This window comes from Cynocephalus volans, chromosome 3 (genome assembly GCF_027409185.1).
Source record: "Cynocephalus volans isolate mCynVol1 chromosome 3, mCynVol1.pri, whole genome shotgun sequence".
Classification (NCBI taxonomy): Eukaryota; Metazoa; Chordata; class Mammalia; order Dermoptera; family Cynocephalidae; genus Cynocephalus; species Cynocephalus volans.
In genome coordinates this window covers 27,131,357-27,149,293 of record NC_084462.1, presented here as the reverse complement: position 1 = coordinate 27,149,293, position 17,937 = coordinate 27,131,357, and the positions used below count along the sequence as shown (strand labels likewise).

The 17,937-nt window shown below is 48.9% G+C and overlaps 1 protein-coding gene across 1 annotated transcript; it reads right to left on the bottom strand.

Moving 5' to 3' along the window:
* Positions 1 to 16,292: 16,292 nt before the first annotated feature.
* CCL24 (C-C motif chemokine ligand 24) lies at positions 16,293 to 17,711 on the bottom strand. Its single transcript, XM_063088458.1, has 3 exons — positions 17,639 to 17,711; positions 17,303 to 17,420; positions 16,293 to 16,410 (listed from the first exon to the last, which is right to left on the bottom strand). The coding sequence occupies exons 1-3, from the start codon at positions 17,709 to 17,711 to the stop codon at positions 16,293 to 16,295; spliced, it is 309 nt and encodes a 102-aa protein (XP_062944528.1).
* Between the last annotated feature and the right edge of the window lie 226 nt (positions 17,712 to 17,937).

Genomic DNA, 17,937 nt, shown 5'->3' with positions numbered 1-17,937 from the left:
GCTTTGAACTTATTGCCCTACTAGGGGTGACAGAACAGATACCAATGTTCCGTAGCAGCGACTGAGAGCTGACTGTATAACCCTGTCTTTCATTCCTCCAGTAAATTGCATCACGTCTGGACCATGGAGGGCGTCTTGGTAAATAGCACATCTCATACTGAATTCCCTAAGGAAATCTTCCAACTCTTCCATAATAGATCACCGAGGGGGCACTCCTGGAATGTTCCTTTCATCTGGCCACGCGGCACGGCAGCCTGCTATGACCCAAGTCAAAAGGGAGGCATTTTTATCATATTTCCCTGCTCCATAAATGTGCTGCTGGAGTGAGGAATGATTGGTGACCAATGCCATTTTTGCCAGCTCCTCCCCTGACAACACTATGCCATCTGCCCCCATATCCCACAAACGTAGCAGCCACCAGGAATGCTTTCCCTCCTTTTCTGCCAAAACTTAGTGGGCAGTTCTACCAGCTCCACTGAAGTGTAAGGGCAGGTGCTTGTCTGCATGTATTGTAGCAGAGGAGGTGAATCTTGGACATTTTGCCCTTCTGGTCATTCTTGCCTTGTCTTCAGCTTTTGCATTATTACCAGTCTAGCCTGAAGATTTCCTGCTTCATCATTAATTACCTCCACTCGAAAATTCTCAGCTTTCTCATGTGAGGTTTAGGTCCCAGAAGTGGGCTCCCATTTTCTAGGGTTCCACTCTGGGGTTTTAACTACTACGTGGATCTTAGCCCGCAGCAGCCACTTTCCTTTAATTTTCACAGAATGACATGCCAAATCATGCAGCTGGTCAATGGCTCAGTCCAGCTGACTCACTATAGTATCCTTGCTATCAGCCTGAGTTAAATGAGCCTCTTTTTCTAACCTTAATTCTTCCCATAGCCTTTGTTCTTGATTTTCTGACTCAATTTCCTTCTTGTCACTAACCTGATCCCCCAGAGGAGAGGCTGTGCCACTGCAGCAGCAACAGCCTTCTACTCCTTTTTCCTTTGAATACCTTCTTTTTCCTCGACTGCCTTCAATACTTCTGGCAGGCCTGCCAGCATTTTGGGAGTGTCCCCATACTCACAAAGCAGTCCCCAGCTATCTACCAAGCTGGCAATATTGAGCCACATGGAACTAGTGGCCCAACTAGATATTTCTCCCTGTGACATTCCTCCCATCCCCTCCATCTCTCCCACGGCCACTTAAATGGGAATTTCTACAGAAAACCCTGCTGCCTGTCAGGAGCCCAAATCTGAGAGGGCACTTGTGCGGTGTTTACCTATTCCAAAGAAATCACCTAGAGGCTCAGTGGGTAGAGATATCAGTTTATTAGATTTACAAGAGGTTCCGAGGCAGCCGTTGGTCAGAAGTCCACACTGCTACAGAGTACATACAACAGTTATATTTAACAGAGCAGAGTAGGGGTGCAAATCATTTGCAGGCTTATGTGCAGACCCTCACTCAGCTCACATAACTCAGAGTGTGTGGGAGATCTGGCAGAGAAAATAAATTAATCTATTCTCTATTCTCCTAGCGCCAGAGTCCTTGTCCGTTTACTGAGGGTCCCTGCTCTCTCCAGCCTCCTGTTTATCTCAAAGGGGATGTGCCTTTCCTTGGGTAACTACTTTGGACAGGGGTAGTCTCCCAGTGGGGAGGAGGAACTCTAGTATGCACAGGGAGGGGGGAATAAGGCTATGTCCAGCATTTACCCTACAGAAGGTGATTCCAGGAGACACCAGTAGATGAGGGGAAATTGGGGCAGGGAAGGGAAGGTATCAGTGTGAGGTGAGTTATCAAGCAGGCTACTGCCATGGGGAGCTGAAGCTCAGTTCCACTGGGGAGTTCTGGGCAACTGTGTAAAACAAGCCTCAGAGCATGCCCAAGTGGGGGAGCAGGAAGCTGGGATAGTTACCCCCCTGCTCCCTGCCTGGCACGGGTTGCAGGCTACATCTCACATTATTGGCTGGTCCTTACAAGCAGGCTGAGGGTGCTCTGTAATAAGGTTAAAAAAAAAAAAAAAGCCCTCAGAAGAGTCATTGGTGACCCCAGTGAGCAGCCTTTGGCTTACAGAAGTGAATGCTGAGGGATAAGGGCGGGGCCCCCACAGCACCTGCTATAGCCATTGTCACATCTGCCCCCAGGGTGTTTTCTTCTTCAGGCTAAATCACTATGCCTTTGATCTGCTACACACCATCCTACTGGCCACCTCTGACACACCAGTGTCAGAGTCTAATAAACAGCTACCGTCTGCCAGGGACTCAAATGTTTCATAAACAGGACACAGTAAACTCTAACTGTAAAGGGGGAAAGTGGATAAACTGGACTATATTAAAATTTGGAACTTTTACTCATTAGAAGACACAATAAGAGAGTGCAAAGACGATCTGCAGGGTAGAAGAAAATTTTTGCAATACATCTGTACTAGGTTGTATAATATTCCTCCATATTCACATCCACCCAGAGCCCCAGAATGTGCTCTTATTTGGGAATAGGGTCTTTGCAGATGTAATTAGCTAGGTCATACTAGATTAGAGTGGGCTCTAAATTCAATGACAGGTGTCTTTATAAGAAGGCCATGTGAAGAGACAGAAACAGAGAGAGGAAGGCCTTGTGGAGACAGAGGCAGAGATTGGAGTGAAGCATCTACAAGCCAAGGGACACAAAATATTGCCAGGAGCCACCAGACGCTAGGAAGAGGCAGGAAGGATCCTCCCCTAGAGCCTTCAGAGGGAGCAAGTCCCTGTCAACACCTTGATTTTGGACTTCTGGCCTCCAGAACTGTAAGAGAATAAATTTTTGTTGTTCTGAACCACCCAGTTAGTGGAAATTTGTTATGGCAACCCTAGGAAGCTAATACAGCATCTATCTGTAAGAGGATTAGACTTTCAGGATATGTAACACCATAAATCAACAAGAAAAAGACAGACAACACAACGGGAAAATGGGTGAGACCTAAAAACTTTACGAAAGAGGAAGTCCACATGGAGAATAAAAAGGAGCTTGATTTTATCAGTCACATGGGAAATGCAAACTTAAACTCCGACGTGCTAGTATTCACCAACCATCAGAATGGCTAAAATGAAAAAGTTGGAAAAAACCAAATGTTAGTGAGGATATGATGCACGGGAACACATACAATGCTGGTGGGAGTGGAAAATGATTGGCAGTATTTACTAAAACTGAACTCTACACATACTCTATAATACAGCAATTTCCCTCTTAGCATACCCGTCAGAAATGCGTACATATGTCCACCTGAAGACATGTACAAGAATGTTCAAAGCAGCATTATTTATCACAGCCTCAAACTGGAAACTACAAAAAACATCCATAAATAGTAGAATGGAGGGCTGGCCAGTTAGCTCAGTTGGTCAGAACGTGGTGCTGACAACACCAAGGTCAAGGGTTCAGATCCCCATACCGCCCTCTGCCAAAAAATAATAAAATAGTAGAATGGGAAATAAATTGTTGTTTATGAACAGAACATAATACCATACCACAAGGAGAATGAGATATAATTACACACAAGCCAATGCTGGAGAAAAGAAGCCAGATATGAAAGAGCAATAGTGCAGGAATTCCACATATATAAAGTACCAAACAAACAAAACTAATCTGTGATGATGGAAGTCAGAATAGGAGTTACCCTCTGGGGACAGTGACTGAAAGGGGGCCCAGGGAGAGTTCTGAGAGGCTGACATGATCTGTTCCTTGGTCTGGGTGCTGGTTCACCCTTCTACCCTCATGAAAATTCACTGGGCTGTATTCCAGATTTGGGGGTCTGACCCGTGGCTCACTTGGGAGGGTGTGGTGCTGATAACACCAAGGCCGCAGGTTCGGATCCCTATACAGGGATGGCTGGTGGCTCACCTGGGAGAGCGTGGTGCTGACAACACCAAGTCAAGGGTTAAGATCCCCTTACCTGTCATTTAAAAAAAAAAAAAGGATTTGGGTACTTTTCTATATGTATATTATTTTCCCATAAATTAGTGAAGAGGAAAAAAATGTTACAGTGAGTAACAGAAAACAAATAACTCTGCAATTAAGGAAGCCATGACCTTCTCATTTTCTCTCCCTCTCTCCCTTGTGTTGAGAATGTTTCTCATTTCAAGGACAAGTGCTGACTGGCTAGTGTGTGTTGGCCCTCGCTTGTTCCCGATGCTTCTGCCTTTCCCTGCACCTGGCAATGGAGTCCATCTTCTGAAAACTCTCTCCTTCAGTGAGAGCCTCTCCTTTGGGCCCCCACCACCCAGTGAGGCCCGCTGCCTCCTCCCAAACCCTGTGACTCCTCAACCTGGCAGGGCCCAAACAGTGAAGTCACTGACCCTTCCAGGAGTCCTCGACTCAGCTCAGCTACCAGACTCCTGGCTTGCTCTCTGGAGTTTGCCTTGTGCCCCTGGGAGCCCAAGTTGAGACCTCTTCTTACCTTAAATCATTACATCTGCAGAGACCCCATTTCCACAGAAGGTCACATTCTGAGGCTCTGGGTAGACAGCGAATTCTGGGGCAATATTAGTCAGCCCAGTACAGTCTGCCCGCCTGGCAGATTGTCTTTCTACTTTCTTATGGGTATCTTCCAATGGATAAAAGCTCCAAATTTTAATGTAGTCCATTTTATCAACTTTCTCTCTTTATGGTTAGTGATTATTGTACCGTGTTTATGAAGCACTGGGGTCCCTTCATCCCAGGGGCATGTCTATAAATGGGCTTCTGCTTAAACTCTTCCTCCTCCCTGGTTCTTATGCACCAGGCCCCCTGGCTAGGGCCTTGAGCATGTCCTTGGGGCCAGCGCACAGCTGGTGGCCCTGGATCCCACTCTGTTCCCACCAGCCCCTTCCCTATGGCTGACGTCCCTGCCCCGTACCCTCCAGGTTGCTGGCTGGGCTCGCACTGTGTTTGTATGGATCTCTCAGAATCCCCCATCCTGAATGGTTCCCAAGGAACTGCCATCTATAATTCCTGCTGCTCTGGACACTTCTAGAATCAGGCCAGCCATTCTTCTGTTGTCATGGGCACTAGGTTTGGACAGCCTGGCTCATCTTTGTAGGCCTACCTTCCCTAACTGGGCTGCTCCCCGCCGGTTCCCCTCTGTTATGGATGGGATTGTGTTCCCACCCCCAAAATTCAGATGTTGAAGCCCTAATCCCCAATGTCATTGTATTTGGAGATAGGACCTTTAAAGAGGTGAGCAAGGGTGGGACTCTGATCCAATAGGACTGGTGTCGTAGGAAGAGGAAGAGACACCAGAGACCCGTGAGCACAAAGAAAAGGCCATGCAAGGACCTGGTGATAAGATGGCTGTCTACTCTGTGAGGAGAGAGGCCTCAGGAGAATGCAGTCCTGCTGATACCTTGATCTTTTTTTTTTTTTTTTAAAGATGACCGGTAAGGGGATCTTAACCCTTGACTTGGTGTTGTCACCACCACGCTCTCCCAAGTGAGCCAACCGGCCATCCCTATATAGGGATCCGAACCTACGGCCTCGGTGTTATCAGCACCACACCCTCCCAAGTGAGCCACGGGCCAGCCCTGGACAACTTGATCTTGAACTGTGAGAGAATACTTTCCTGTTGTTGAAGCCACCCAGGCTATGGTATCTCATCATGGTAGCCCGAGCAAGCTAACCCATCCTCACACCCTGGTGAGTGGCCTTCTCCCCTCCTCCCTTGAGTCGAGGGTTGGGTTCCCCACAAGCAAATACCGCCGCAAGGATCTGAGCTCAAATCATTTATTTGGCAGAAGATGACAGGCAATCCCAGGGCAGAGTGGGGGAGTGAGACAGGGAAGGAGAGGTGGCCAGTACGGATAGGCTGCCCTCTCCAGTAGGTGACCACTGTGCACAGCTGGGGCTCAAGGTCTTGGAGACCTGTAGATGCAAACCACCAAGTTACTGCCACTGAGGGGCAGGGACACTGGAGCATTCATCCTCCACCTCATGGTCACTGGAGAGGGCACCTGGGCCTGCTTTGTGCGGAGCTGACACTAGCCCGCAGTTGGAGATCTCAGGTGCGCATGGTAGGAGGCAGGAGGGAGGACCCAGGGCACGTGGGTCCCACGCCCCCGGGTGCATGCATGCATGGCGACAGGATATCCTTCTAAGGCCAAAATGCCCCCTTCTGTGTCTGTCAGGACTCCACCCTTGAGTCTCTGAAGCAAATGCTGCCTTGTTCACTCAGGCCACCTGGGACTTTGCTCCTGTCACCTGCTCTGACAAGCTTTCATCCATCCTGCCCTCTGAGCTGGTGCTGGGGCACCTCGCCACTCTTAGAGAACACTGGACAGCAGCATCTCTTTTCACACACATGGGCTTACCTGCCTACCGCCTTCCTGGATGGCGGGCACTTGTCACTCCTTCCTTCCCTGAGTCATTCATTCAACAAATACTTTCTGTGCTCTCTGCAGTGTGCTAGCTGGTGAGATCCAGAGGGAAACAAGACAGATGCGGTCCCTGCTCTCAGGGAGCATATATTCTAGCAGAGGAAAAAGACATCAGATGATTAATTATACCTGGGGTGTGTGCTTTGATGGAGTAGCACAGAGAGCATTGGGAGTGTGTATTGGTGGAATGTGAGTAGGCCAGGGGTGAAAGGTCCTCCTTTAAAGGAAGTGACCTCTGAGCATAGCTTTGAAGGACAATGAGCCGGTGGTTCTCCCTTTGTCCCCCTCCCCTAACCGTTATTCTCTTCCCTCCTCTGGCCTCCTCGGTGCCCAGGAAGTGACCTTGGCTGCATCTTCAGCTGCCTGGCCCTCTGGCCACCCTCTGGGTTGGGCTCCTCCCGCTCCCTCCACCCTTGGCCACTGCTCTGGAGGTGGCTGTCCATGGGCCAAGCTCCTCTGGACAGCTGCTCTGCCACCACTATGGCCCTCTGTGAGTAACAGCTCTCATACAACGGTGCTCTCTAGGCTCTGGTAGCTGTTTTCTGCTCATGCCCTTCAGACTGCAAGGTGGTAACAGCTCCCTGTTGTCGCAAGTCTTTGGGTAACTCATCAGCTCTGTTTGCTCCTAAACCCTGCCCACACACCTCTGTGTACACTCCTTTCATTAAAGTCTCCCTCTAGGCCTTGCATAAGGCACGTGTTTCCTACTTTGACCCTGATTGGAAGAAAGCCAGCTAGACCAATAGGACAGAAAGAGTATTCCATGAAGTGTGAATAGTATGTGCAAAGGCCCTGTGGAGGAGGTGGCAGGGCATAGTCAAGGAACTGAAAGATGGCCAGCATGGCTGGCTGGGAAGAAGAGTTGGAGGTGGTGGGCAGGCAGGGGCAGATCATGCTGCAGCTAACACTATGTGCCAGGCATCGTTCTAAGTGCCTTGCCCATATCAGCTCTTTACATAATAACCTTATGCAGAGGGTCTATGATGATTCTCTTTGTACAGATGAGGAAACTGAGGCACATACACCCTTAATAAGTGGTGGAGCCAGGACACTAACACAGGTAGTCTGCCTCCAAAGCCCATGCTCTTTATCACCAGGCTCCGGGGCAGATCTGGGTTTTGTAGAGGCTAAAATTCATACAATTTGGTGGTCCTCCAAACTTTCGATGAGCTCTGTGGTCAGTCCTGTGATTGAAAACATCCACAGCCTAAAAGCAAACTTCTGGTTGCCCTTCCCCATCCAGCTGTTCCTGATTCTGCGCCTTGAGAGAAGTTTCTCTAGAGGATATGCTAGGGGTCTTCCACAGCCCTTTGTCCCTGAGTGCTTTTGTGACCAGGCAGTCTCTACAGAATCCTGACAGGAAGTGCATGCTCCATCGGGCTTGAATGTATTCAGAGGTTGGAAAGCCAGGGGAAGAACGGTGAGATTTCCAAGGAAAGCTGGACACAAGACATTTTCCCCCAGAATCAGGAAAAGTAGAGGCCAAAAAGCTGTATCTGCAAAGTGGTTACTTTCCTTGGCAAGACTGGAGATAGAATTGGGCGGGAGCCATGGGAGGAGGGAAGCCAAGTGGAGGGTGCTTGCGTCCTCCTGCTGTCCTGCTTGGGGCTGAGCATTTGAGGAGTGGGACTCCACCCTACCCGGGTATGGTCAGTAACAGAGTAATTTCTCCTAAACTTGACTGGGTCTCAGGAGGGGCAAAAGGTTGGAAGACCTGGATGTACAGCTTTCTGAAGAGGAAACTTGCATATGTTCTGAAGGGGTTTCCTGGAAATGGACAGGCCCGTAATTTGGGGAAGTTAGATAACTATCCTTTTAATAAAGGGGTTCAACCTAGAAACAAAGTCATGAAATTCTTGGGAATCAGTAACTTTGTTTGTGCTGATACCTAGAGCCAGGATAGAATTTCAGCAGTTCTGGCAGCAGAATATCTTTCTAAGCCAAATAAGCTCTTCTTGGCAACCTCTCCCTCTCTCGTCTATTTCCTAGAAGGAATTGGGGTGGGGGAGAAGAGAGACAGCCTGCCTCTCTGAAAGAACTGATGGCTGGGGGGACACAGGGCAGGGCCCCCATGGTCACAAGGCTGTGTAGAAGCACCTTCCCTTCAATAGATAGATGGAAGCTTTGTGTCCCCAGCAGGAAGGCTGGCTGGGGGTGGGGGGTGGGGAGGAGAAAGGTCCAGGGAGGAGGAGAGGAAAGAGGAGGAGTGGCAGTGGGGGTAAGGGGCAGACGAAAGCTTTGAAGGCTCTAAACAAATACAGCATAAGATTTTATGATGTCCTCACCTTTACCTTGCAGCTCCAGCTGTCACCTGGAAGAAAAGGTAACTGAGACCAGAACTCTGCTCACCAGCTGCCACAGTACCCGGGCCAGGGTCCCAGAGTCAGACGCCCAGCCCAGCTCAGCACTTCCCAGCTGGGCCCCTTCCATCTGGATGAAGCCCAAGGCCCCTCTCTATGGGGCACTCCCCTGTCTACTTGTGCAGAAGTAAAGCCTGTCAACCCCAGCTGGGCACCACCATCACCTGGGCAACTTTTCTAAAAATGCAGATGTCTGGGCTCCATCCTGGGAGAGTCTGAGCCATCAGGTATGGGGTGGGGCCTGGTAATTTGCATTTTTAAAGCTTCATGGCTGATTCCAAAGTCTAAGTGGGGCTGAGAACTGCTGTTTTGTGTGTCTCTCTCTTTCCCTCCACCACCCCTTGGGCTCAAGGACTGTCTCTGCTCTTTTTCCTCATCCTTGGGTTATGATGGTACCTTTTGAAATGCCAGCCATGTGCTTATGACACATGTGCTTACGTGTGCTTTTTAATGAAGTTTTCATGACCCATAGGACAGGTTTTGCTGGGGGTGAGGGGGACTCTCCTAAACACAGGCCAATTTTGGCCTAACTTGGCCACAGACTAAGCCCAGTCCCCCCCTGACCACAGCCAACCCTGACACCCCCAATATGGATTGTGTCCTCCAAGTTTTACATATTAGTAGCTTGATCCTCACTGTGAATGTTAAGAGGGTGAGAAATCCTGTTATGGTAATTGAAAGGTGGGGCCTTGAAGAGGGGACTAGATTCTGAGGACCATGCCTAGTGAATGGATTAAAAATGGTGGTCAAGGGCATGGTTCTGAGGGCTTTAAAAGGAGAGTGCATGAGGAGCTATCTCCCTCTCTCTGCTCCACCACTTTCTGCCATGTGAGACCCCTGCATTGCCATAAAGCCACCACCAAAGAACCTCATTAGATGTGTTCCCTGGACTTTGGACTTCCCAGCATCTGAAACTGTAAGCAATAAATTTTGTTTTCTTACCAATTACCCAGTTCCAGGTATTTTCTTATAAGCAAGAGAAATGGACTAATATACCCCTCATTTCCAGAATGCATCCTTCACAAGGTGGCTTGAGAAGGTGCATGGGTAACTCAGTGCACGTGTAATCATGCTGGTGTCCTGCCCAGAGCATGGCAGGATGGTCAGTGTGTCACCTCCCTCTGGAATATACTATAAAGCATATGTACTTCACAGGGCCTGGTTTTCCAAAGTCTTGCAGTTTCAAATATTAACCTTGCAAGGACAGGAAACTTTCCCCAGGCTAGTGAGTCTCTGTTACAAGGTAAGAATTTTGGTACAGCAGGTTGCTGGCTCAAAGACAGTCTAGTTACTGATTGTTATGTAAAGATACTGAGAAATTGCTTTTAAGATCACTTAATTGTCTATTGGAATGTCATCTGGCTTGTTTCACTAAAAGTTACCAGCCTAGATTGTTAAACTATAACCCCACCTTTGTTCTCTTCCTGTAACTTCCTGGTCTGGAAAATAAATGCCAGAAGAGAACCCCAATTTGGCATTAATTTCCTGAGGAAGGGATGCCTCTCGCTGGAGGGTCCCAGGGAAGTTAACCACTTCAGGGCTTCTCACTGCTCAGAAGAGATGGGCTTTGAGTAATCCTTTGCATCTCTGCCACCCAGGGGAAGTGGGGTGACAAATCCGTGGGGGACAAAGCAACCCAAAGCAACACCTCCCCATACTCAGACTGGCCATCCATGCCAAAGGCTCTTGTTCTAGAGCCAGACTGAGCAAGGGCAACCAGGACATCTGGTGAACGGTGCCACAGTGGCTGTCATCCTAACCAGTGCCTTCTCCATCCAGAGGCATGTAATCATGCCAGAGAAATGAGACAGCAGGAAGCAGGGGGCATGGAGCCCTCTGGAATGGCCACAGGAGTGTCAGACATGTACCCCAGCCATAGTAGGACCAACTTCAACTTCTCTCCCTCCCCACTGAGCTTGGCATGCCCCCAGCTCACATTGATTGAAACTTACTATGTGCCAGACATCGAACTAAGTCCTTCTCATGCATTAATTGCCTTATTTAGTCCTCACAGCCAACCTATGAAATAGATACTTCTATTATATCCATTTGACAGATGTGGAAACCGAGGCCAGAAAAGTCAAAGAGCTTCCTCCAGCATCACACAGCTAGAAACTGATGGTGCTGGGATCAAATCCCAGTCTGTCCGACTCCGGAGCCCAAGTTCTCTCTCCTTTATCTTTTCAGTCATTGAAGCCAGTTGACTTTGGGTTCTCCCAGAAGCAGACCGTGAGACAAGGGTTCAGGAGCATGTAGTTTATTTAGGTGGTACAGAGTCACCAGCAGGGAGAGAAGGCAACCAATAACAGTGTGTCATCAAGCCCATTACTGATTAGGAAACAGAGAAACTGTGGTAGACAGTGTAAGACACATGCCCCAGAATTATCTCAATGAAGGGACAAGGGAGCTGGGGGGTTATACACCCACTCCCATCAGCCATTGGTGGAGGGCTGCCCTGGGGGTGTTAATTGCCTTTCATTTCTGGCCTCACATAGCAGAGTAGCCTTTGGGATAGAGCACCCAGGCCCAGAGATGCAGATGCTGTTGGAAGAGGTCAGGAGCACACTGACTGGCGCTGCCTGAGGAAAAGGGGTATGGGCAGCACATAACAGCTTCTGTACACTAGTTCTTATCACAGAGGGGATAAAAGCACATAGTAAAAAGTTCAAATACCACCGAAAAGTACTAATAAAAGTATATCTCCCCATGACTTACCATTCTTGATAATTTGTGTCCAGCAAGTTGCTAATCATATGTGTGTGTGTATATATATATGTATTTTTTTTCCCGCAAATAGTATCATACAGTACATGCTCTTGTGCACCTTGCTTTTTTTTAAACTTAAAAATATATCTCGACCAAGTACCCTGTGAATGGACATTTAGGTTGGTGCCACTTTTTGGCTACAGGTAGTGCTGCAGTAAACATCCGTGCACATGCACCTCTGTGCATCTGGGTCAGGTACCTTCCTGGAAGTGGAATTGCTGGGTCAATGGGTATGTGTATTTGGCTTTTTACCAGATGCTACCACATTGTCCCCAAGGAGGCCCAGTAGACACTGCTGCTGGTAGTGCAGTGGGATGCCGGCTTCTCCATGCTCTCAGGGCCTCAACCCCTCTCTCCCCTCTTCTCTACCTCTTGCTTCAATACTCTCATGGACCACACCAGACTATACAACTTCCCTGGGGAAACAAGTGAAGACCCCCCCAAATAAGAACAAGCACGTTATTCATTCAGAGCTTGCTAGAGAAAGAGAGTCGCCCCCATCGCTGGAGTTTGGCAGAGACTCAAAGACAGGCAGACACACTGAAAGCTTTAGAGTGAAGAAAGAAGGCTCAGGGGTACTTTGATTGGAGGTGGCTGACATGGGGAAGTTGGAGGTGGGTTGGCTAGAAGCAAGCATCCGTGTGCTTGATTTGGGCACACAAGTTGATTATGAGTTGGAAAAGGGGGGAAATAGCAAAGCTGGCAGTTACTGACAAAGTACTGACCATTCTGGGTTGCAATTGGGCTTTCAGACTGGTTGCTGCAGTGGCTGTGTGTCTGAGTGCCATTGTCATATACAACCTGGCCATGATCTGTTTGTATTTCAGCCTCTCTTCCCTGAATGCTCCATTTCTCTTCTGTTCTTAGAAATGTGCTCTTCTTTCCAGAGTGAAACCACAGTCACCACTTGGATGCTAACTCTGTGTTGATGGTTTCTGCAGGCTCCCTGTCCCCGTCAGAAGCTCCCCTCCTTTGTACTGTTTAGCACTACTACTTATTCTGCTTTGCATTAGAGTGAAATAGCTTTAATAGCTACCATATGTTGAATGTCTGCTACCAAGACTTTTGTGTGCTCTGCAGAATCCCACATGCCAATATGCACCTCTCTGTGCCTTAGGGCTTTCTTTGAACCATGTAAGATTACTCCGCCCCTCCTTGCTAAAAGACCACACCTCCCACACAGCCCTCAAAGACCGAGGGAGTGGACTGGGTGTGTAAGCCTGAGGGCGGTGGTCTCACCCCATTTCCCAGGGCGCTGAGCTCTGATTGCCCTCTGCTAGATAACGCACTGTTACTGGCTGCCTTCTCTTCCGCATATTACCCCCTCGTTCTCCTGGTATTATTCCCTGTACCTCCCAAATACTATATTTGCATTCAAATCTTCGTTTCAGGGTCTGCTGCTGGGGAAAACCCAAAGTTAAAAGATCTTACTATCCCCATTTTACAGATGAGGAAAACTGAGGTGAGGCTCAGAGAGATTAAGTGACATTGTAACATAATAAGATATATGTATTTGGTCTCTAGCCCTGGTTTTTGACACAGAACTCTTAAAATCTTTGTAGTTTCCCAAGTAATAGGGGTGCTAGGAACATCTCTTTTTCTCTAATCTTGGTCTTTGACCTTGGTTCCTGACACAGAGATCCTAGAAGCCTTGTGATTTCCTGAGTGATGGGGATAATAGGAGTGTCCTATGCGGAGCTCCTAAATTCCTTGGAACTTCCTGAGTCTTTGTTCTAGCAAGGTGACTCTCGGTGAGCCCCTGGATAGCTTTAGGATGGGGACTGGTCACCAGAAAGACCAAACCATGATCAGAAGCCTAGAACATTCAGCCCCACCCCCATCCTCCAGGGAGAGGACAGAGGCTGGAGATTGAGTTAATAATCGATCATGCCTACATGTGCAGCTTCCATAAATGTATCTAATCTGTGGGGTTTGGAGAGCTTCTGGGTTGGTGAATGTATGAGTCAGGGTTCTCCAGAGAGACAGAATCATAGGATATGTTATAAATATATGAGAGGGATTTATTAGGGAAATTAGCTCACATGGTTGTGAAGAAAAGTCCCACGATAGGCCGTCTATAAACTGGATGCCGGTAGCGTGACTCAGTCCAAGTTCAAAGGTCTCAAAACCAGGGAAGCTGATGGGGTCCTTGGTGTAAGTCCTGGAACCCAAAAGCTGAAGAGTCTTGAGCTCTGATGTCCAAGACAGGAGAGAAGTGCGTATCCCAGCTCCAGCAGGTAGAGAGCTTCACCTCTTTCCTCTGTCTTTTGTTCTCTCCGGACCCCCAGTGGATTGGATGGTTCCCACCCACACTGAGGGTGGGTCTTTCCCACCTAGTCCACTCAGACTCTCATGCTAATCTCTGCTGGAAATACCCTCACGGACACACCTAAAAAGATTGCTTTACCAGGTTTCTCAGCATTCCTTCATCTAACCAAGTTGATACCTAGAGTTAACCTTCACAGTGAACATATCCGTGTTCCGAGAGGGCAGCGCACCCCAGCTCCACAAGGATGGAAACTCCTGTGCTCAGAGCCCTTCCGGACCTTGCCCTACATATTTCTTCATCTGGCTGTTCATTTGTATCCTCTATAATATCATTTATAACAAACCAGTTGTAAGTAAGTAAGCCATAAATTGAGTTCTGTGAGCCATTGTAACAAATTATCAAACTTGAGGAGGGGCCACAATAAACCCATATTTGTAGCCCAGTTAGACAGAAGTGAGGTACCCTGGGCACCCAATACTTGCAACTAGTGTCTAAAGTGGGGGCAGTCTTGTGGGTTTGTTACTGATAGACCAGGCTTGACTTGCCCTCTGGCATTAAACAAATGACTCAAAAGTCCAGAAGTTGGTGCAAGGATTAGAAGGTTTATTCAGATAACTGGCATCTGGGGGATGACCAGGCTAAAATCATCCCCCAGATGCTAAAATCATCCCCCAGACTCATAGACATGGACTCCTCGTAGCTCACCCAGACTGTACGAAGACTTGCATGTACTACCCAGACCTTGAGATAAAGACGGGAGCAGAAACCAGACAGAGCCTTGATGAGAACTTGCACCTGAGACCTCACATGACGCCCTCTCTGCTCACATCTCCTTCTCTCCTGCTTTTCACCTCCCACATTCTGTTCCCTCAACATCACCTTTAAAAAACCCCTCAGTTAATATAAGTCTTTGAGATGGGATAGCCCACCATCTCCTTCAGCTGAATACATCTGCTTTTCTAACACCAACTATTTGACTTCTGAGCTTTTTTCTTCTGAAGGGGGTGGGCAGCTGGACCTGAGTTCAGTAAGACTAACTCCATGTAGCCATGTCAGAATTGAATTAAATTGTAGGACGCCAGTTGGTGTCTACAGAGAACTGGGAAATTGCCTGATGTGGAAAACCCACACATTTGGTGTCAGATGTGTTGTGAGTGTAGAACAAGAGTTTTTGTTTACAAATTCACACAGCATAAAGAGAATGATTAGTATCAAACCTACCATGCACCTGATTTGTAAGTGTGTGTGTTGTATTTCTAACTCTTTGAAGCCAGAGACCATCATTTAGAATTTCATAGCCTCCTAATGCCTGTAATAGTTCCTTGTGCGATAATGCACTTCGTTGAAATTTTTTAAAAATTTAATTGAACCTGGCTGTTCATGTGTGTTTTTCAAAGTTAGTGACAGGACTCACAAGAGTAGGTTGAGACCACTCCCGGGATGCCCTGGGCTCAAGCTGCCTTGGATGGGCACCCCAGGATGCTCTCTGGGGCACATACTCCATTGTTCACAGGCCAACCCTGTACCCCAAGAGAGAACAGGCAAGACTCAACCACCTTCAAAGGAGAAATCACATTTTACTTGGATTATTTGAGAACAGCAATTGTGTCTACACTCTTGACAAACAAATCACACAGTATTTCATGCATAGGGGGAGAAAAGCTGGGGTCTTTCTCCACTGTTAACTACCACCTCATCAAAGATAGCAGGTCTTTGTCACCAAAGCAGCATGGAACAAGCTGTGTCACAGAGTGGAACATCTCAAAGTTATATGTTTACAAAGGAATTAAACTACCCACGCTGGCCCCTAATCCTGATCCTCCATGTCCATTTCTTTACAAAAGCCAATGAATTCCTGAAAATTTGATGAATTATAGCCCATGAGACATTTGCCAGGAGGGCCAGGACCTGGCTTCGAGTGCAGCAAATGAGGAACTGCATTTTTGTTGGGTTTTTATTTACTTGGAGTGCTGAAGTGGGACCAGCCTGGGGCATCCCCAACATGCTGGAGAGCTGCACTTGCTGATGGGCCATCACCTCCAGAAAGTCAGACAGCCTGTAGGCCCACCGCAAGACCGAGGGCCCACAGAGGCCAGCTGCAGGCCATGGTGCAAGCAGGCATGTCTGCAGGTGCTTGGGTCTCATGTATCTGGGCTCTGAGGGCACCTGGAAGTCAGAGAAAGGCCAGCTCCAGGTCAGAAGGAGAAAGGCAAAGGGCTGCTGCTGCCCTTCTTCTGGAACCTTCTCCTCCAGCTCAGGGAAGGCGAGGGACCCAGGATGCTTGGAGCCATTGCTCAGCCACCAGGAGCAGACCTGCCTTCTCCCTTGGGTTTTTCATAAAATAGTCATATACCCAGAGAGTGTTGCTAAGAAACAGGGAAATTAGCTCCTCCCCTTCACTGCTGGCATCCCTGGGCCCCAGGCAGCCTGTCAAGGGGCCAAGGCCCAGGCCCAAGCTCAGGGCTGGAGGACCAGGTAGTGATTAGATGGTGGCACTCTTGCCAGGGCATCTCCGGATGGGGACTGTGACACCCTAGGCCCGGGCCCGAGTGGAAGCCTTCTTCTGCTTGGCGTCCAGGTTCTTCATGTAACTCCGGACCCACTGCTGCTTGGGGTCGGCACAGACCTTCTGGCCCTTCTTGGTCATGAAGCTGGGGGTGAAAATGATAGGGCTGACATGAGGCCTGGGAGGGACCTTGGGCCATTTCACTTTATGGGGAGGTGGGTATGGAAGCCCATAGAGGGTGAGCTGCTTGCCCAGACCTCCAAGCAAGTTACTGTCCCAATGTCTCTGCGTGTTTGTGTCTTTTTCTTAGCAGTGGAGGAAAAGTGAGGGTGGGGGGTAGGGGTGTGGAGCTCACGCAGCCCAGCCTTTAGATGACACTTGGTCTGAAGGGAGAGACACAATCTCCACCCACAGGGAGAGGAGAGCAGTAGAAAATGCAGTGAAGCCCCCACCCCAGAAAAAAGACAGATGCCTCCAGTTTACACACTGTGCACACAAGTGTGGCCGATGAGGACGCCAGAGCTGGGAGGGGAGACTAGGATGTCCTCTTCCAAGCCAGCTCTGAGCTAGGGGGTGCCATCTAGGGAACTGAGCCTCGTGCCAGCTGGGGAAAATGATACTAACGTCATATTTCTACTGCACGCCACTGTTTACAAATTGAGTTCACATTTGCCACCACGTGTGAGAAGAAGCTATGAAGTTATTTAGGCTCCAGAGACCCAGCTACCCATGTAAGCAAGTCAACTTTCTGAGCCTCAGTTGCCCTCTGTAAAATGGGAACAATCATATCTATCCCAGGGAATTGAGAGGATTAGTTAAGATAATGTCATGTGCCCTGTATAGTGCCTAGTAAGTCTTTGGTGCTCAACAAATGATTGTTCAATCTGAATCCTCCCCCTAGTTTTATGGACGAGGAAGCCAAGATGACTTCCCCAGGGATGCATAGAGCTGGGTCCTGCTGACTTTGCTCCTCAGGGACCCTGGAGGCCTGTCTTTCCCAGCCCACTCCTGTCAGGCCTCCAGGGAAAAGTACTTACATCACCCCTGCTATGGGGCAGATGCTCCTGTTGGACAGCTGGTAGTTTACCACTCGGCTTTCAGGAATTTTCTTGGAAATAAAGGATATGCAGCAGGAAGACGGGATAACCACGGAGCCTAAATAATGGAGAGAGAAAAGAGCCACGTCCTTTCCCAGGCTGTCTTTGGCTCTGTGCCTCGATCTGGGGCTTGTCCGCTGCACCAGCACCACCCCCTCTCGGTGCTCCCCTCTGGCCACAGGTGGGTTGGTCCTCCACGCTCTGCTGTGCCAGCCCAGCCATGCCCTTGGAACTGTGTCCTGCCTGGGAGACCCAGGCTGGGGCTGGAGGTCTCACCTGTGGGGGTGACGTGGTGGGCCCCAAGGGCCAGGAGGAGGAGGCTGGCTGCAATGGTCAGGTGGCCTACCATGTCCTGGGAACAGAGGCAGCAGCTCAGGGATCGGTGCCGGGTTGTGAGAGGAGCAGACCTGCAAGTAAGTGACCTGGTTCCTTGCAGAGCACCCCAACTTCCCTCCCTCTTTTATAGGGGCAGCTAGGGTGAAATGTATGCAGATATATACCCCACGCCCCCTCCAAGCTTCCTTGAAAATCCTGCAGCCTCTGAAGTCTGGAAAGAGGAAGTTACTGCACAGCTG

Coding starts and splice junctions, on each gene's coding strand:
- CCL24 (XM_063088458.1), bottom strand. CDS start 17,711: ATGGTAGGCCACCTGACCATTGCAGCCAGCCTCCTCCTCCTGGCCCTT. Junction 17,421..17,638: donor CCACCACGTCACCCCCACAG/GTGAGACCTCCA, acceptor TCCATTATTTAG/GCTCCGTGGTTATCCCGTCT. Junction 16,411..17,302: donor TGCCCCATAGCAGGGGTGAT/GTAAGTACTTTT, acceptor TTTCACCCCCAG/CTTCATGACCAAGAAGGGCC.